The sequence below is a fragment of the Sus scrofa genome, chromosome 18 (genome assembly GCF_054392235.1).
Source record: "Sus scrofa isolate SSC_HxYL_T2T_F1_AM1 chromosome 18, Sscrofa_HxYL_maternal_Yorkshire_Landrace_v2.0, whole genome shotgun sequence".
NCBI lineage: Eukaryota > Metazoa > Chordata > Mammalia > Artiodactyla > Suidae > Sus > Sus scrofa.
The window spans coordinates 19,548,554-19,565,723 of NC_139400.1; the positions used below are offsets into that span (position 1 = coordinate 19,548,554).

The 17,170-nt window shown below is 43.8% G+C and overlaps 1 protein-coding gene across 3 annotated transcripts in view; it reads left to right on the top strand.

Moving 5' to 3' along the window:
• ZC3HAV1L (zinc finger CCCH-type containing, antiviral 1 like) overlaps nucleotides 1-17,170 on the top strand; it is a 32,625-nt gene that overhangs the window by 3,058 nt on the left and 12,397 nt on the right. Inside the window, exons 3-5 of one of the 3 annotated variants that reach the window (XM_021079067.2) lie at nucleotides 11,618-11,876; nucleotides 13,957-14,082; nucleotides 14,229-15,833. In XM_021079067.2, the coding sequence (XP_020934726.2) occupies nucleotides 11,618-11,876; nucleotides 13,957-14,082; nucleotides 14,229-14,245 (402 nt within the window). In that variant the 3' untranslated portion in view covers nucleotides 14,246-15,833. The other 2 variants (XM_085005360.1, XM_085005361.1) reach the window with 2 other exon arrangements.

The following is a 17,170-nucleotide window of genomic DNA, read 5'->3' on the forward strand; positions in this document are numbered from 1 at the left end:
AGTCGGATTCGTTAACCACTGCGACACAACAGGAACTCCCAGATCCCATTTTTTATTTTTGTTTTTATTGTCATTACTCTAGGAGGTGGATCTGAGAAGATATTGCTGTGGTTTATGTCAGAGAGTGTTTAGCCTGTGTTTTTCTCTAAGAGTTTTGAGTATCCAGTCTTGTATTTAGGTCTTTAATCCATTTTGAGTTTATTTTTGTGTATGGTGTTAGGGAGTGTTCAAATTTCATTCTTTTCCAAGTGGCTGTCCAGTTTTCCCAGCACCACTTCTTGAAGGGGCTGTTTTTTCTCCATTGTATATTCTTGCCTCCTTTTTCATAGATGAGTTGACCACAGGGGTGTAGGGTTAATTCTGGGCTTTCTATCCTGTTCCACTCATCCATATTTCTGTTTTTGTGCCAGTGCCATAATGTGTTTGTTGTTGTTGTTGTTGTTGCATTTTAGGGCCACACCCACAGCATATGGAAGTTCCTAGGCTAGGGGTTGAATTGGAACTGTAGTGGTTGGTCTGTACCACAGCCACAGCAACCCGGGATCTGAGCCGCATCTGTGACCAGCACCACATTTCATGGCAGCATTGGATACCCAACCTACCAAGCGAGGCCAGGGATTGAACCCGCATCCTCATAGATACTAGTTGGATTTGTTCCCTCTGCACCACAATGGGAACTCCCATACTGTTTTGATGATTGAAGCTTTGTAGCACAGTCTGAAGTCAGGGAGCCTGATTGCTCCAGTTCCATTTTTCTTTCTCAGTTGACTTTGGAAATTCTGGGTCTTTTGTGCTTCCAAACAAATTTTAAAATATTTTGTTCTAGTTCTATGAAAAGTGCCGTTGGTAATTTTATAAGGATTGCATTGAATCTGTAGATTGCCTTTGGTAGTACAGTCGTTTTGACAATATTCGTTCTTCAAATCCAAAAGCGTGGTACATCTTTCCACCTGTTTGTGTCATCTTTGATTTCTTTCATCAGCATCTTATAGTTTTCAGAGTACAGGTCTTTGGTCTTTTTAGGTAGGTTTGTTCCTAGGTATTTTTTCTTTTTGATGTGATGGTAAATGGGACCGTTTCCCTAATTTCTCTTCCTGATCTTTCATCATTAGAATATAGAAATGCAGTCAATTTCTGTGTGTTAATTTTGTATCTTGCAACTTTACCAATTCACTGATGAACTCTAAGGGCTTTCTGGTATCGTCTTTAGGATGCTACAGTGATAGTTTTACTTCTTCCTTTCCAATTGGGACTCCTTTTATTTCTCTTTCTCCTCTGATTGCCATGGCTAGGACTTCCAAAGCTATGTCAAATGCTAGTGGCGAAAGTGGACATCTTTGTCTTGTTCCTGATCTTAGTGGGAATTCTTTCAGCTTTTCACCATTGAGAATGATGGTAGCTGTGGGTTTGTCATATATGAACTTTATTACGTAGAGGTTCCCTCTATGCCAACTTTCTGGAGGTTTTTTTTTTTTTAATCAGAAATGGGTGTTGGATTTCGTCAAAAGCTTTTTCTGTAACTATTGAGAGGATCATATGGTTTTTATTCTTTAGTTTGTTAATGTGGTGTATCACACTGATTGATTTGCAGATACTGAAAAATCCTTGCATCCCTGGGATAAATCCCACTTGATCATGGTGTGCAATCCTTCTAATGTATTGCTGGATTCAGTATTTTGTTGAGGATTTTTGCATCTATGTTCATCAGTGATATTGGCTCATAATTTTCCTTTTTTGTGGTATCTTTGGTTTTTCTATCAGGGTGATGGTGGCCTTACAGAATGAGTTTGGGAGTGTTCCTTCCTCCGCAATGTTTTGGAATAGTTTCAGAAGGATAGGTGTTAGCTCGTCACTAAATGTTTGATAGAATTCACCTGTGAAGCCATCTAGTCCTGGAGCTCTGTTTGTTGGAAGTTTTTTAATCACAGTTTCAATTTCAGTACTTGTAATTGGTCCATGTTTTCTATTTCATATTGATTTAGTCTTGGATGATTGTATTTTCCAAGGATTTGTCCATTTCTTCTAGGTTGTCCATTTTATTGGCTTATATAGTTGCTTGCAGTAGTCTCTTATGATCCTTTGTTTTTCTATGATGTTCATTGTAACTTTTCTGTTTTCATTTCTAATTTTATTGATTTGAGTCCTCGTTGCTTTTTCTTGATGTGTCTGGCTAAGGGTTTATCAATTTCGTTGAGCTTTTCAAAGAACTAGTTTTGGTTTCATTGTTTTTTTCTATAGTTTTCTTCATTTCTGTTTCATTGGATTCTACTGTGATCTTTATGATTTCTTGGGTTTTGTCTGTTCTTCTCTCTCTAGTTGCTTTAGGTGTAAAGTTAGGTTGTTTGAGCTTTTTCTTGTTTCCTGAGGTAGGCTTGTATTGCTATAAACTTCCCTCTTAGAACTGCTTTTGCTGCATCCCATAGGTTTTGGGTTGTTGTGTCTTCGTTGTCATTTGCTTCTAGATATTTTTTAATTTCCTCTTTGATTTTTTTTCAGTGATCCATTGGTTGTTTAGTAGCATGTTGTTCAGTCTCCACAAGCTTGTGTCTTTCGCATTTTTTTTTCGTGCTATTTTTAGGGCCCCACCTGTGGCATATGGAAGTTTCCAGGCTAGGGGTCATATCAGAGCTGTAGCCGCTGGCCTATGCCACAGCCACAGCAACACCAGATCCAAGCCACATCTCTGATCTACACCACAGCTCGTGGCAATCCTGGATCCTTAACTCCCTAAGTGAAGCCAGGGATCGAATCCAGAACCTATGGTTACTAGTTGGATCTGTTTCTGCTGAGCCAGTACAGGAACTCCTGCATTTTTTTTTCTTGTTGTCGAAGTCGTATAACATCGTGGTCAGAAAAGATGCTTGATATGATTTCAATTTTCTTAAATTTATCGAGGCTGGATTTGTAGCCCAGGATGTGATCTATCCTAGAGAATGTTCCATGTGCACTTGAGAAGAAAGTGTATTTTGCTGCTTTTGGATGGAGTGTTCTGTAAATATGTATTAAGTCCATCTGGTCTAAGGCATCATTTAAGACCTGTGTTTCCTTATTGATTTTCTGTCTGGATGATCGGTCCAGTGCTGTAAGTGGGGTATTAAAGTCCCCCACTATTATTGTGTTATTGCCAATTTCTCCTTTTAAGGTTGTTGGCAGTTGCCTTATATATTGAGGTGATTCTATGTTGGGTGCATATGTATTTACAATTTTTATATCTTGTTCTAGGTTTTGTTATTTATTTATTTATTTGTCTTTTTGCCTTTTCTAGGGCTGCTTCCCATGGCATATGGAGGTTCCCAGGCTAGGGGTCTAATCAGAGCTGTAGCCACTGGCCTACACCAGAGCCACAGCAATGCAGGATCCAAGCCTCATCTGCGACCTACACCATAGCTCTCAGCAACGCCAGATCCTTTACCCACTGAGCAAGGCCAAGAATGGAACCCGCAATCTCATGGTTCCTAGTCAGATTCATTAACCACTGAGCCACGACAGGAACTCCCTGTTCTAGGTTTTTTGAGTGCTTCCTGAATGTTAAGCAATTCGCATACCTTAGCTCATTAATAACCCGTGAGTGAGGGATGGCTGTCCCCATTTTACAGGTGAGGCAGGGGTGCCCCTCATGGCTTAGAGGAAACAAATCTGACCAGTATCCATGAGGACAAAGGTTGACCCCTGATCTTGCTTAGAGGGTTAAGGATCCAGTGTTGCCATGAGCTGTGGTGTAGGGTGCAGACACAGCTCAGATCTGGTGTTGCTGTGCCTGTGGTATAGGCCAGCAGCTGTAGCTCCAATTTGACCCTTAGCCTGGGAACCTTCATATGCCACAGGTGCAGCCCTAAAAAGACAAAAAAGAAAAAAAATACAGGTGAGGCAGCTGAGGCTTGGATATATTAAATAACTTACCCAAGGTCACATAGTAAGTGGCAAATTTATTTTTTATTTTTACAGCGGCACCCACACCATGTGGAAATTCCTGGGCCAGGGTTCAGCTGAATTGAAGCTGCAGCTGCAGGCATACTCTACAGCCACAGAAACAACGTATCTGAGCCCACGCCCTCAGCTTGTGGCAACACCAGATCCCTAACCCACTGAACGAGGCCAGGGATTGAACCCACATCCTCATGGAGACTATGTCAGGTCCTTAACCTGATGAGCAACAATGGGAACTCTGTAAATGGAAAATTTAAATTTAGGTCTGCCTATGAAGGCTGTCTTTCATAAATTGCCTGTTTATTATTTTGCTGACTTTTCTATCAAGGAATTTGTCTTTTCTTGTTAATTCATAAGATGTCTTAATGATACAAATTACTTTTTTGGTCGCATTTTTACAAGTATTCTTCCCCCTCCTCCCCATTTACTTTTTTTGGGCTTTAGATATTAATTTTAATTGCTTTGGAATAACAATATAATTCCAAATGCTTAAAAAATACCCATTATAACTGCTATCATGGCAAAATTAGCATGTTTGCATCTGTTTAGCTATACACAAAGAATTTTTTTGTGTGTGTGTGTGCACCTGAAGCAGGTGGAAGTTCCTGCACCAGGGATTCAACCTCTGCCATAGCAGCAACCCGAGCAGCCACAGCAACAGCACCACATCCTCAACCCATTGCGCCACAAAGGAACGCCTCACAAAGAATTTTTTAAAACAAAATAGCTGGGAGTTCCCGTATTGGGACAGCAGAAATGAATCCAATTAGGAACCATTAGGTTGTGCCTTCGATCCCTAGCCTCAATCAGTGGGTTAAGGATCCAGCATTGCAGTGAGCTGCGTTGTAGCTTGCAGACGTGGCTTGGATCTGGTGTGGCTGCAGCTGTGGCATAGGCTGGCAGCTACAGGCTCCAATTAGACCTCTAGCCTGGGAACTTCCATATGCTGTGGGTGCAGCCCTAAAAAGACAAAAAAAAAAAAAAGTGGGAGTTCCCGTCGTGGCGCAGTGGTTAGCGAATCCGACTAGGAACCGTGAGGTTGCAGGTTCGATCCCTGCCCTTGCTCAGTGGGTTAAGGATCTGGCGTTGCCGTGAGCTGTGGTGTAGGTTGCAGATGCGGCTCGGATCCCGCGTTGCTGTGGCTCTGGCGTAGGCCGGCAGCTGTAGCTCCAATTCGACCCCTAGCCTGGGAACCTCCATATGCCGCGGGAGCGGCCCAAGAAATGGCAAGAAGACAAAAAAAAAAAAAAAAAGTGGAATCCTCAAAGAAAATATTACAAGAGATCTTCAGTTAAAAGTTGAGTTTTCTGGGGGTTCCTGTTGTGGCTTAGCAGGTTAAAGAATCTGACATTGTGAGAATGTGGGTTCGATCCCTGGCCTCCCTCAGAGGGTTAAGGATCCTAAATTGCCACAAGGTGTGGCATAAGTCACAGATGTGGCTTGGATCTGGTGTTTCTGTGTCCGTGGTGTAGGCTGCAGCTCCAATTTGATCCCTGGCCCGGGAACGTCCATATGCTGCAGGTGCGGCCATTAAAAAAAAAATTAGCGTTTTCTAATCTAGCACAATGATTCTGTCATAGACATTTTCTAAGTTGCCAGAAAATGGTTGGGAAGAAGGGAGGATGGTGGTAAAATAGAGGGTAGCTCATGACCGTGGTCCCATTTTTTTTTTTTTTTTTGTCTTTTTTGTTGTTGTTGTTGTTGCTATTTCTTGGGCCGCTCCCGCGGCATATGGAGGTTCCCAGGCTAGGGGTCTAATCAGGGCTGTAGCTGCCAGCCTACACCAGAGCCACAGCAACGTGGGATCCGAGCCGCATCTGCAACCTACACCACAGCTCACGGCAACGCCGGATCGTTAACCCACTGAGCAAGGGCAGGGACCGAACCTGCAACCTCACGGTTCCTAGTCGGATTCGTTAACCACTGCGCCACGACGGGAACTCCCGTGGTCCCATTTTTATTTTTATTTTTTTTTTTTTGTCTTTTGTCTTTTTTGTTGTTGTTGTTGTTGCTATTTCTTGGGCCGCTCCCGCGGCATATGGAGGTTCCCAGGCTAGGGGTCGAATTGGAGCTACAGCTGCCGGCCTACGCCAGAGCCACAGCAACGCGGGATCCGAGCCGCATCTGCAACCTACACCACAGCTCACGGCAACGCCAGATCCTTAACCCACTGAGCAAGGGCAGGGATCGAACCTGCAACCTCACGGTTCCTAGTCGGATTCGCTAACCACTGCGCCACGACGGGAACTCCCCGTGGTCCCATTTTTAACACTAAGGTATTTCAGGGTTGAGCAGGGAAAAAAGTCAGAAGGCTGGAGGCAAGAGCTGGAGCTGTTGGTTCAGAGGGCAGGGGCAGCCCTCAAGGCAGCAGAGTCTTGCACCCGGAGGCGGCACTGGCGTCCGTCTTAGGACTCAACAGGCTTCATCTCAGCATCCATCACTTTTCTCATCTCAAGTTTTGAAGCCAGGTTTGGTATGTCATGAGCTGAATAGATTCCAACCATTTTGCCAGATGGAATCCAGCAGCCCCTGGAGCTGGTTCTTGGCAGGAAGGAAGAGGAGCATGAGGCAGCTATGAGGCAGACTAGGCAGGGTCTCGTCCTTCCTGTATCCAAGAGAAAGGGCCGTGCAACATCTGTTTACCTTTTTTCTTTCTTTTTTCTTTTTTTTTTTTTTTTTTTGTCTTTTATCTTTTTAGGGCTGCATTTGCGGCATATGGAGGTTCCCAGGCTAGGGGTGCAATCAGAGCTACAGTTGCCGGCCTACACCACAGTCACAGCTACGCCAGATCCAAGCTGCGTCTGTGACCTACAGCATAGCTCACAGCAACGCTGGATCCTTAACCCACTGAGCAAGGCCAGGGATCAAACCCCCAACCTCATGGTTACTAGTCGGCTTTGTTTCCACTGTGCCAATATGGGAACTCCCTGTTACCTTTTTTCTTTTTGTCCACACCCATGGGCATGTGGAAGTTTCCAGGCCAGGGATCAAACCTGCTGCACAGCACTGACAGTGCTGGTTCCTTACTAACTGCTAAGTTATCAGGGAACTCCTCTCTTTACCGTTAGTGTTTATGAGATTTTTTGACTTATCGAAATTTAACACTTTTATGTTGTTAAACTTATTGAATCCTTTTCTTTCTTTTTGTCTTTTTAGGGCCACACCCACGGCATATGGAGGTTCCAGGCTAGGGGTCCAGTTGGAGCTGTAGCTGCCAGCCTACACCACAGCCACAACAATGCAGGATCCAAGCCACATCTGTGACCTACACCACAGCTCATGGCAACGCCAGATCCTTGACCCACTGAGCGAGGCCAGGGCTTGAACCCGTGTCCTCATGGGTGCTAGTCAGATTCGTTAACTGCTGAACCACGATGGGAACTCCTGAATCTTTCTTTATGGTTTCTGCCCAAGTATCCTGGGTTCAGCCTCATCTTGTCGTATTAAACTACTTCACTGTTCTGTGAGCTGCACTTAGGCCTCTGTGAGTGATGCGTTGGCTGCACTTACGACAAGAGCCCGGCTTTGGTCTAATCATCTGGGTTCGGAGGTGTGTGTCATGTGGCTCAAATCATGGCCACTTGGACATCAGGGATCATGGACAAGCACAGCGGATGAGGCAGCAATGGCCCCTCACATCTTTTATGTGAAAATGCCTCATGATCCCTTTTTACCACGATCTTAAAGATACAGTACATACTGTAGACACCGTATACATACAAAAACCAGTGCGGGACACATTGTGATCTTGTGATTTATAATAAGAGTCACATATTTGGGCTTCGTCTCTGCCTCAGACACAGAGCTTCTAAAACCCTTGGAATTTCCTAAAAGTTGACAATGATAAAAAAAAGTGACTTCCGTTTTGTTCCTGAAGTGACTTTTGGAAAACCCCTAGGTAACCTAGGCATGGAAGCTGGTTTCCAGAAGAACCCGTCATGTGATTGGAAGGTTGGCACTTTCAGTTCCACCCTTGCCTCCTGGGAGGCAAGAGGGGCTAGAAATTTGTGTGTGTGTGTCTTTTTGCCTTTACTAGGGCCACTCCCACGGTACATGGAGGTTCCCAAGCTAAGGGTCAAATCAGAGCTGCAGCCGATGGCCTACACCACAGCTCACGGCAACGCTGGATCCTTAACCCACTGAGCAAGGCCAGGGATCGAACCCACAACCTCATGGTTCCTAGTCAGATGCGTTAACCACTGAACTCCGAGGGGCTAGAAATTGAGTTCACTTACCGGTGGCCAGTGATTTAATCAGCCATGCCATTGTAAAGAAGCCTCCATAAAAATCCAGAAGGATGGCTTCAGAGAGCTTTGGGGTTTGTGACATGTGGGGATTTGGGGAGAGTGGCACCCAGAAGGTGCGTGGATGCTCCAAGCCCTTTCCCACGTACCCTCCCCAGCCCTCTCTCCCATCCAGCTGCTGCGAGTTATATCCGTTTGTAACAATCTAGTGAGTAACATGTTTCTCTGAGGTCTGCGAGTCTTTCTAGCAAATTAATTGAACCCAAGGGAGAGTTTGCGCTAGGTCAGATGCACAGGTGACAACCTGGACATGTGATCTGCAACCTGTAGGATCTGACATTGTCTCCAAGTCTGTCTCCTCAAAGTCATTGTCGGAATTGTGTTAAACTTGGGAATTGGAAAATGGCATATGGGGTGTTGGAAAGCACATACATTGGAAATAGGAAGATTTGTTGGGGGTTCCCTGGTGGCTCAGTGTAACAAGCCTGACTAGTGTCCATCAAGACGTGGGTTTGATCCCTGGCCTCGCTCCCTTGTTTAAGGATCCGGGGTTGCTGTGAGCTGCAATGTAGGTTGCAGACATAGTTCGGATCTGGCGTTACTTTGGTGTAGGCTGGTGGCTACAGCTCCAATTCGACTCATAGCGTGGGAACTTCTTTATGCTGTGGGTGCGGCCCTAAAAAGACAGAAAAAAAAAAAAAAAACAAAAGGAAAAGGAAACTTGTTATGCTGATACATTTGAAAACTTACATGAAATGGACACATTTCTAGAATAAATGTGACTTGTCAAAATTGATTCAAGAAGAAAGAGAAAGAATCAGTTTTCTTAAAAATAAAGGCATTAAAATAGAAATGTAAAAAACTCATGAAACTCAATATCAGTGAAGTCTTCTGCAAGATGATATTAAGCTCAAATGGTCTTATTGCTCTGCTCTAACAAATCTTGAAGAAGTAGGTCTAGGGTCTATTTTCTTTTTTCTTTTTTTTAATAACTTACTGATCACTTAGTATGTACCAGGCAGGTGGTGAAACACCGTACAGGAACCATGTCATTCAATCACTGTATAAGGTAGAAGGGATTTATCGCATCACAACATGTGTGAAAAGCCTAACGCCGACGGGCGCTACGGTTAAGACTGCATGGATTCTGCAGATAGACTTGAGTCTGATTCCTGATTTTGCCCATTAAAACCTCTCTGTAGCACTGACTCAGGTTGGAGCCTACAGGGCAACTGGGAAATATTTCTCAACATATAAAACACAGTATTTTGTTTTGTTTTCTTTTTTTGGCTATGTGAGCTGCATATGGAAGTTCCCAGGCCAGGCATCAAACCAGTGCCACAGCAGTGACTTAAGCTGCTACAGTGACAACACTGGATCCTTAACCTACTCTGCCACAAGAGAACTCCAAAACACAGTATTTTGTGACATGGCTATCAAATTTCTTTTTCTTTTCACTTTTTCCCCCGTGTTTCCTCTCTCTCTCTTTTTGGCATTACCGGAGGATATTTGACTTAATGATGTCGTATTAGTTTCAGGTGTACAGCAAAGTGAATCAATTATTAGGACCTGTTTTCTTTGATCTCTGGTACATTCTGGAAACAGAATCACGCTGTTTAATGAAAGTAGTTTATATTTTTTAAGATCTGATGGTACAAGCCTCTGTGCCCATTACTCTTTTTCACATTTTTTTCTTTTAACCGATTCTCATTTGTTTCCTTTTTCAGATAAGCTTTAGAATTGTTTAAATTCCTAAAACTATTTTATAGGAATTCTTTGGAGGAGGTAGGATTGGCACTAAAATTATGAGTTCATTTTAGAAAACGGGCATCACACTTATAGGTAGGATACCATTTTTTGCCTTATTGATTGAAATATCATTGATGCACAGTATTATGTTAGTTTCACATGTACAACATATAAACACATTATGAAGTGATCATCACAGTAAGTCTAACATCTGTCTTTGTATAAAGTTATTACAGTATTTCTAACCATATTCCTGATACTGTATGTTACAGCCCCATGACTTGTTTGTTTGTTTGTTTTTTAGGGCTGCACTTGCGGCACATGGATGTTCCCAGGCTAAGGGGTCAAATCAGAGCTGCAGCTGCTGGCCTACGCCACAGCCACAGCAATGTGGGATCTGAGCCCCGTCTATGACCTACACCACAGCTCATGGCAACGCCAGATCCCGGACCCACTGAGTGAGGCCAGGGATTGAACCCATGTCCTCATGGATACTAGTCAGATTCGTTTCCACTGCACAGCAATGGGAACTCCCCCATGACTTGTTTTCTAAAGAAAGCTTGTACCTCTTAATTTCCTTCACCCATTCCGCCCATCCCTCCCTCTTCTCCCCTCTGGCAACCACCCATAGTTCTCGGATACCATCTTGTTTTAAACCAGGTCGTTTGTGTCCAGCAGAATTGCCCACATTTTAGGTTCAGATAATTGTGTGCCTCTAATGTCATTTGCCACATTCCTCTGTACCCTGAATGGACATAAATTGATAGTTAGGTCTGAGCCGTGATTGGATTTAGGCTTGATTTTCGTGGCAAGAAGTTTTTTGGATAATGTGGTTTACTGTTAGGGTGAGGAACAGACCCTGCTTGGACCAAGGCGTTTCCATCCCTGGGGGCTTTCACGCTGAAACCAGGGAAGTTGTATTTCCTTCTTCTTCTTCTTTTTTTTTTTTTGTTTTGCCATTTCTTGGGCCGTTCCTGCAGCATAGGAAGGTTTCCAGGCTAGAGGTCCATTCGGAGCTGTAGCTGCTGACCTACACCACAGCCACAGCAACGCGGGATCCGAGCCGCATCTGCACCCTACACCACAGCTCACGGCAACGCCTAGTCCTTAACTCACTGAGCAAGGCCAGGGATTGAACCAGCAACCTCATGGTTCCCAGTTGGATTCGTCTTTAGTGCGCCATCACGGGAACTCCATGTCTGGTCATTTTTTATGTGTGTGAGGTCCAGATTGACTAGTGGTTTCGGGACTGACCGCCCGCTCCATCATTATAAAGTTCCCCATCGGGAGGGTCTTGGTTTGCCTGGGACAGACCCGATTTACATTAGTTGTCCCAATGCCAGTGTTGAAGGTGCTCCCCAGAAAATGCCCTGGTCTGGATGATGAACTGTGTGTTCATGCGGTCTGTCCAAGTCGGTTTCCCAGTGGAGCCTGCCATTGGGATGTAGGTGCATGTCATATACTGAAGGACGGATGCTTGGGGAAAATCTGTAAGGTTAAAAAAAAAGGGAAGGAAGCGCTCCAGGCAAGGTGAAGGGGAGATGTGGGTGGAGGAACTGCTACATACAAAGCCATCTTTCACCCAGTGATTTTAACAGCTCTTGAGGGTCAGAAGATGTTTAGAGAAGCTGTCCTTTCTTGCCTTAAGAGATACAGTGAAAATGAATGTTGCAAGTGTTGCCTCCTTTCTGTACCAGGTCTGTTTGCTCTACAACAAAGGCGAAGCCCTGTATGGTTACTGCAACCTCAAGGATAAATGCAACAAGTTTCATGTGTGCAAGTTGTTTGTCAGGGGAGAGTGCAGGCTGCAGAAATGCAAGCGATCCCATCAGCTCATTCACTCTGCAGCCCTGAAGATGCTGCAGGACCAAGGACTGAATATTTCAAGTGTTGTTAATTTTCAGATAATTTCTACCTACAAGCACGTGAAGCTGCACAAGATGCTTGAAAATAAAGGTGAGACTCTCGGAGATAGACAAAGTACTGTCAGTAATGTAGTTCTGACCTGAAAGTGAGTCTGGGTAGAAAGCGCTTAGTGGGTTAATTGCTGCTCTGTTATTCGGGAAGCTTCATCCATCAACATTCTGTGATCTGGAACTGTGATTCTAACCAAAGGCGGGGAAGGATGGTGTTTATTTTCAGTGCTGCCAGCTAATGGCTTCTGCCCAAGTGTTTGAACAGTGTAGCTTCTTCATAAATCGGGGTCAGAAAGTAGGAAGTAGAGTCTAAACAGTCTCTTGTTAGGAAAAAAGAGGCGGGACGTGGGCTAGTTACTAGAAAGGTAAGGATATTGGAAGGATGGCTTCCTTTTATTAAAGTGAGTTCTTTTTCCTTTTAAATTTTTAACCACATTACAGAAGAATTTGGAAAATAGAGAGTAGAAATAAAAATCACATATGATTCCACTCACTCTAATCCACAGTAATTGTTACCATTTAATTATAGGCTTTTCAGTCCTGTTACTAGAAAATACGAGCAGTCTAAGTCTGCTTTAGTTTTATATCTTTCGTTTTCACATTATACAACTTCATAAATATTTTCCCACATGACTGCATAGTCTTTCTTTTTTCTTTTTCTTTTTGTCTTCTTTAGGGCTCTACCCATGGCTTATGGAGGTTCCCAAGCTAGGGGTCGAACCAGAGCTATAGCTGCAGGCCACAGCCATAGCCACATGGGATCCGAGCTGCGTCTGCAACCTACACCACAGCTCAGGGCAGCGCCGGATCCTTAACCCACTGAGCAAGGGCAGGGATCGAACCCGCATCCTCATGGTTCTTAGTCGGGTTCACTAGCCGATGAGCCATGATGGGAACTCCTAGTCTTCCTTTTTTAAGGTATACAAAGTATGGTTTAATCTTCTTTTACTTATCATGCATTTAGAGTACTGATGCCATTAGATTGGCTTGTAGCTGAAAATCAGTTTCAGTGGGTGGGGAGCCTTGGAAAATGGAAAAACCAGAGTCAGAGTCTCTAAGCTTTGATATGGAATTTCCTTGTGTTAGGATGGTAGTGGCTGACTTTAGGAGTGGTGGTTTGAAGGTAGGGAGGGCTCTGCAGTGTCAGAGGCTGTTTAGGGGTGTCCCTGAAGGGTGGCAGGGACCTTCTACTCTGTATGATGACTGGGGCCTGTCATTTTCTTCACCTGGTCCTGTTTAGTGGGTCTCTCCTAGCTATGAAATGTGACTTTCGGGAGTTCCCGTCGTGGCGCAGTGGTTAACGAATCCGACTAGGAACCATGAGGTTGCGGGTTCGGTCCCTGCCCTTGCTCAGTGGGTTAACGATCCGGCGTTGCCGTGAGCTGTGGTGTAGGTTGCAGACGCAGCTCGGATCCCGAGTTGCTGTGGCTCTGGCGTAGGCCGGTGGCTACAGCTCCGATTCAGCCCCTAGCCTGGGAACCTCCATATGCCGCGGGAGCGGCCCAAGAAATAGCAACAACAACAACAACAAAAGACAAAAAAAAAAAAAAAAAAGAAATGTGACTTTCTACTTGCTATTGAGATACGTAAGTATAATATATATACTTACACGTTATTATATATAATATACATGCTTATTATACATTTTATATGTGTTATTATATACATATATATTAATATATATATTAATCCAGAAGACACAAACTCTCCACATCCAGAGTACTGGGAATTTTATCTGAGATCGATCCAATAAGCTGGGCTGATGCTCCCAACATAAAAAGAAATGTATTTACATATGTATGTATGTATGTATTTTGTCTTTTAGGGCCACACCCGTGGCATATGGAGATTTCCAAGCGAGGAGTCAAATCGGAGCTGTAGGCGCTGGCCTACACCACAGCCACAGCAACGCCAGATCCGAGCTGCATCTGCGACCTACGGAACAGCTCACGGCAACACCAGATTCTTAACCCACTGAGCGAGAGCAGGGATCAAACCTGCGTCCTTATGGATGCTAGTCAGGTTTGCTTCTGCTGAGCCACGACGGGAACGCCTAAAAAGAAATTTAGAATGATGAAGGGCTCTCTTAGGACACCTCATCTCTTTCTTCTTCTTTTTAGATAATTCAGCTTCTTCTGCTGAGCATTCCCAGGGCCTGGAGACACGAGGACTCCACAGAACTGGGGCTGCAGAAACCAGTCCCCTGGTCTCTGTCCCTGCCGATTCGGCCAAGAAGCCCGATGCAGGTAAACCTTAAAGGACGTCAGTGGAATAAGAAGCAACTTGTCCAGTGGGAAGGTCTGAAAACCAAGCTTCCGCTGAGCTTTATTTTGTAACCATTCATGTCTTTAATTGTTTATGAATAATAGCCATAATTATACCTACCTCACAGGTTGTTGTGAGAATTGAAGAGGATGGAGCAGTAGAAGGTGCCAGGCTGGGGGTAAGACTGGGGATGGTTGGCTGGGGATGAGGTGGGATGTTGAGCAGGCAGAGAGAGGGTAAAGCCTGAGCGCAGGTGGAGTTGGCCCTGGGCAAACCTCCAGCCCCCGACGGCCTTCCCCAGGCTGGCTGCCCCCAGCTCTTAAAGAGGCAAGACCCTGCCGACTGGTTCTGGGACCCAGCCAAGGGCTTTTCTATCCGCCAAGACGCTCGGTTTACCCTGTGCTATTCATAGAATACATACGCATTATGCTGCATTTGTTTTGCTTTATGGTCCATGAGCATCTCTCCATATGTTCACGTTTATCGTGCATAATTATTTTAATCACACATACACTAATATATTGTAGTTTACTTAAACATTTCCCTTATTCTGGGCTCTTTTAATTCTTTCTGACAAACTTTGAGTGTAACCCTTTTCTTAAAACCTCCACTGTATTGAATTTTTAAAGCCATTCCTTACCTTGTTTCACTTATAGTTGCTGAATGATACGGTCTTGTGATTTTTCTCTTCTTTAAAAATATGCACGTAAATATTTTTCTTTGTTGTCTCTGTGTCTATTTTGTACAGTTTGTGGAGGCCCTTTATTGCTGGGGCCGTCCTCTCTGCGGATATGAGTTGACCTTTAATTAGGCTCCTTGATTTTCATAAAAGGGTGTCACCTGTCTATGGCATGAGATCCAGCTCTAGTGGATCCATCCTCAGCCAACACCGCAGAGGGTGTAACTTTCGGGTGCTCCCCAGAGAGTTCTACCTCCCTCTGTCTAGTCTCTCTTCCTTATTCCCCTTCTACCAAAGCTCAGATGGGGTCGTGTGAAGGCTGCGTAGCTCATCCATCCCTCTCAGTTATATCCGTTCTTCCTGTGATCAGGATGGGCCATCGGAAGTCTGCATACCTCACCCGGTTCATACCGACCCATCCCTCCCTTCTCTCTGCCCCCGTGCACCCAGCTGTCTATCTAGTTGTAGCTGCTGTTTAGTTCTTTGTTTTCATCAAGGGGTACCACAGAGAAGCAGATTTTTGAGATTCTTTCCTGTGTTTGCTGCAGTAATAGCCTCAAATGTTGGCGTGTAAAGTTTTTTGTTTTTTTGTTTTTTTTAATTTAACTGTCCAGCAATAACAGAACATTGGAGAAACAGGGCCAAAGTTGTGAGTTTTCATTAAGCTAAATTACCTAATTTAGAAAAATTTAAATTATGAAACATTTCTATTGGAGGAGGTGTGCAGAAATGTCCTTTATAAAGTGAGAAATTGCTCTTTTCTCCTGATGGACAAAAAGAGTCATGCGGCTTAGGTTAATCTCTTCATTTTGATTGTCAACAACAGTATTTCTGAAAGCTCTTATGTTCTGCCTGTCTTGTTTTTTTTCTCCTAGTTATAATTTCTCCTGGTGCTATTTTTTTTTAATTTATGTTTACATTCATTATTATTATTACGTTCATTTTTATTCTTTTACTATTATATTTCTTTTATAATCCATATTAAATCCTTAATGGAAACAGTGTAGTTTAAAAATGCATATTCTTTACATTAAAAGACTTGGTAGCCTTTTACATTATTGTATTCTTTTTATAGATCTTCTAAAGTATCCTTTTTTTTAATGGCCATACCCAAGGCATATGAAAGTTCCCAGGCTAGGGATTGAATCTGAGCCGCAGCTGTAGCAATGCTGGCCCTTTTAACCCACTACCAGTTTGGGGATCAAACCAGTGCTGCCACAGAAACAAGCCGGATCATTAACCCACTGTGCCACTGTGGAAACTCCTGTAATTATGCTTTTATATATGAAGTTATTGACCCTCTATCATCTTGGTTACAATATTTTATTCAGTTCTATAATATTTCATTTTAATCTTAGTTCTGCTGCTTTTCATCCTATAGAAACATTTGATGTAATTGTACCTCTCTCTCTTATTTATTTTAATCTGATGACTCAGCCAGTAGAGAATTATCAGGTTAGCGTTTTCTTTGGCAATCTATCAGGGCTTCTGAGATGAAATTGTGCATCTCTAGGCTCCATGAATTCAACATACTCCAAAGTGAATGACTGACTTTCCTCCAGATTTCTTCCTCCTTTTGTTCTTTATTTTGGAGGGTCATTACCTGATGACTTACGCCCAAATCCTGCAGATTGTCCTGTGTTCTTTCTCCTTATTCCCTCTGTCAGATTGGTTACCCCATGTTAGAAAATTTTCCACCTTAAAAATCTCTCAGGAGTTCCCTGGTGGCTCAGTGGATTAAGGATCCGATGTTGTCACTGCTGTGGCCCAGGTCCCTGCTGTGGCATGGGTTCAGTCCCTACCTGCGAATTTCCGTACGCCATGGGAGTGGCCAAAAAAAAAAAAAAAAAAAAATCAGGAGTTCCCATCATGGTGCAGTGGTTAACCTATCCGACTAGGAACCATGAGGTTGCGAGTTTGATCCCTGCCCTTGCTCAGTGGGTTAACGATCCGGCATTGCCGTGAGCTATAGTGTAGGTCGCAGACACAGCTCGGATCTGGTGTTGCTGTGGCTCTGGCGTAGACTGGCAGCTACAGCTCTGATTCGACCCCTAGCCTGGGAACCTCTATATGCTGCGGGAGCAGCCCAAGAAATGGCAAAAAAAGACCAAAAAAAAAAAAAAAAACAAATTTTTAACCTTCTCTCCCCCTTCCTTTCCATCCCCAACCCACTGTCTTTTTTCCAAACCCTTATCACCTCTTGCATTTATGTCACAGATGCATAACTCAGTGGTTTCCAAGTCGTGCCTCCGAGAGTATGTTTGTAGGAGGTGCGAGGTGACCAGCTGCTCCACTTCAACAATGGCAGCCGCAACTGTAAATTTGGAAAGTGTTATGGAAATATAGTTAATTTACAAGGCTGTGATCATTTCTACTGTACAGCACAGTGA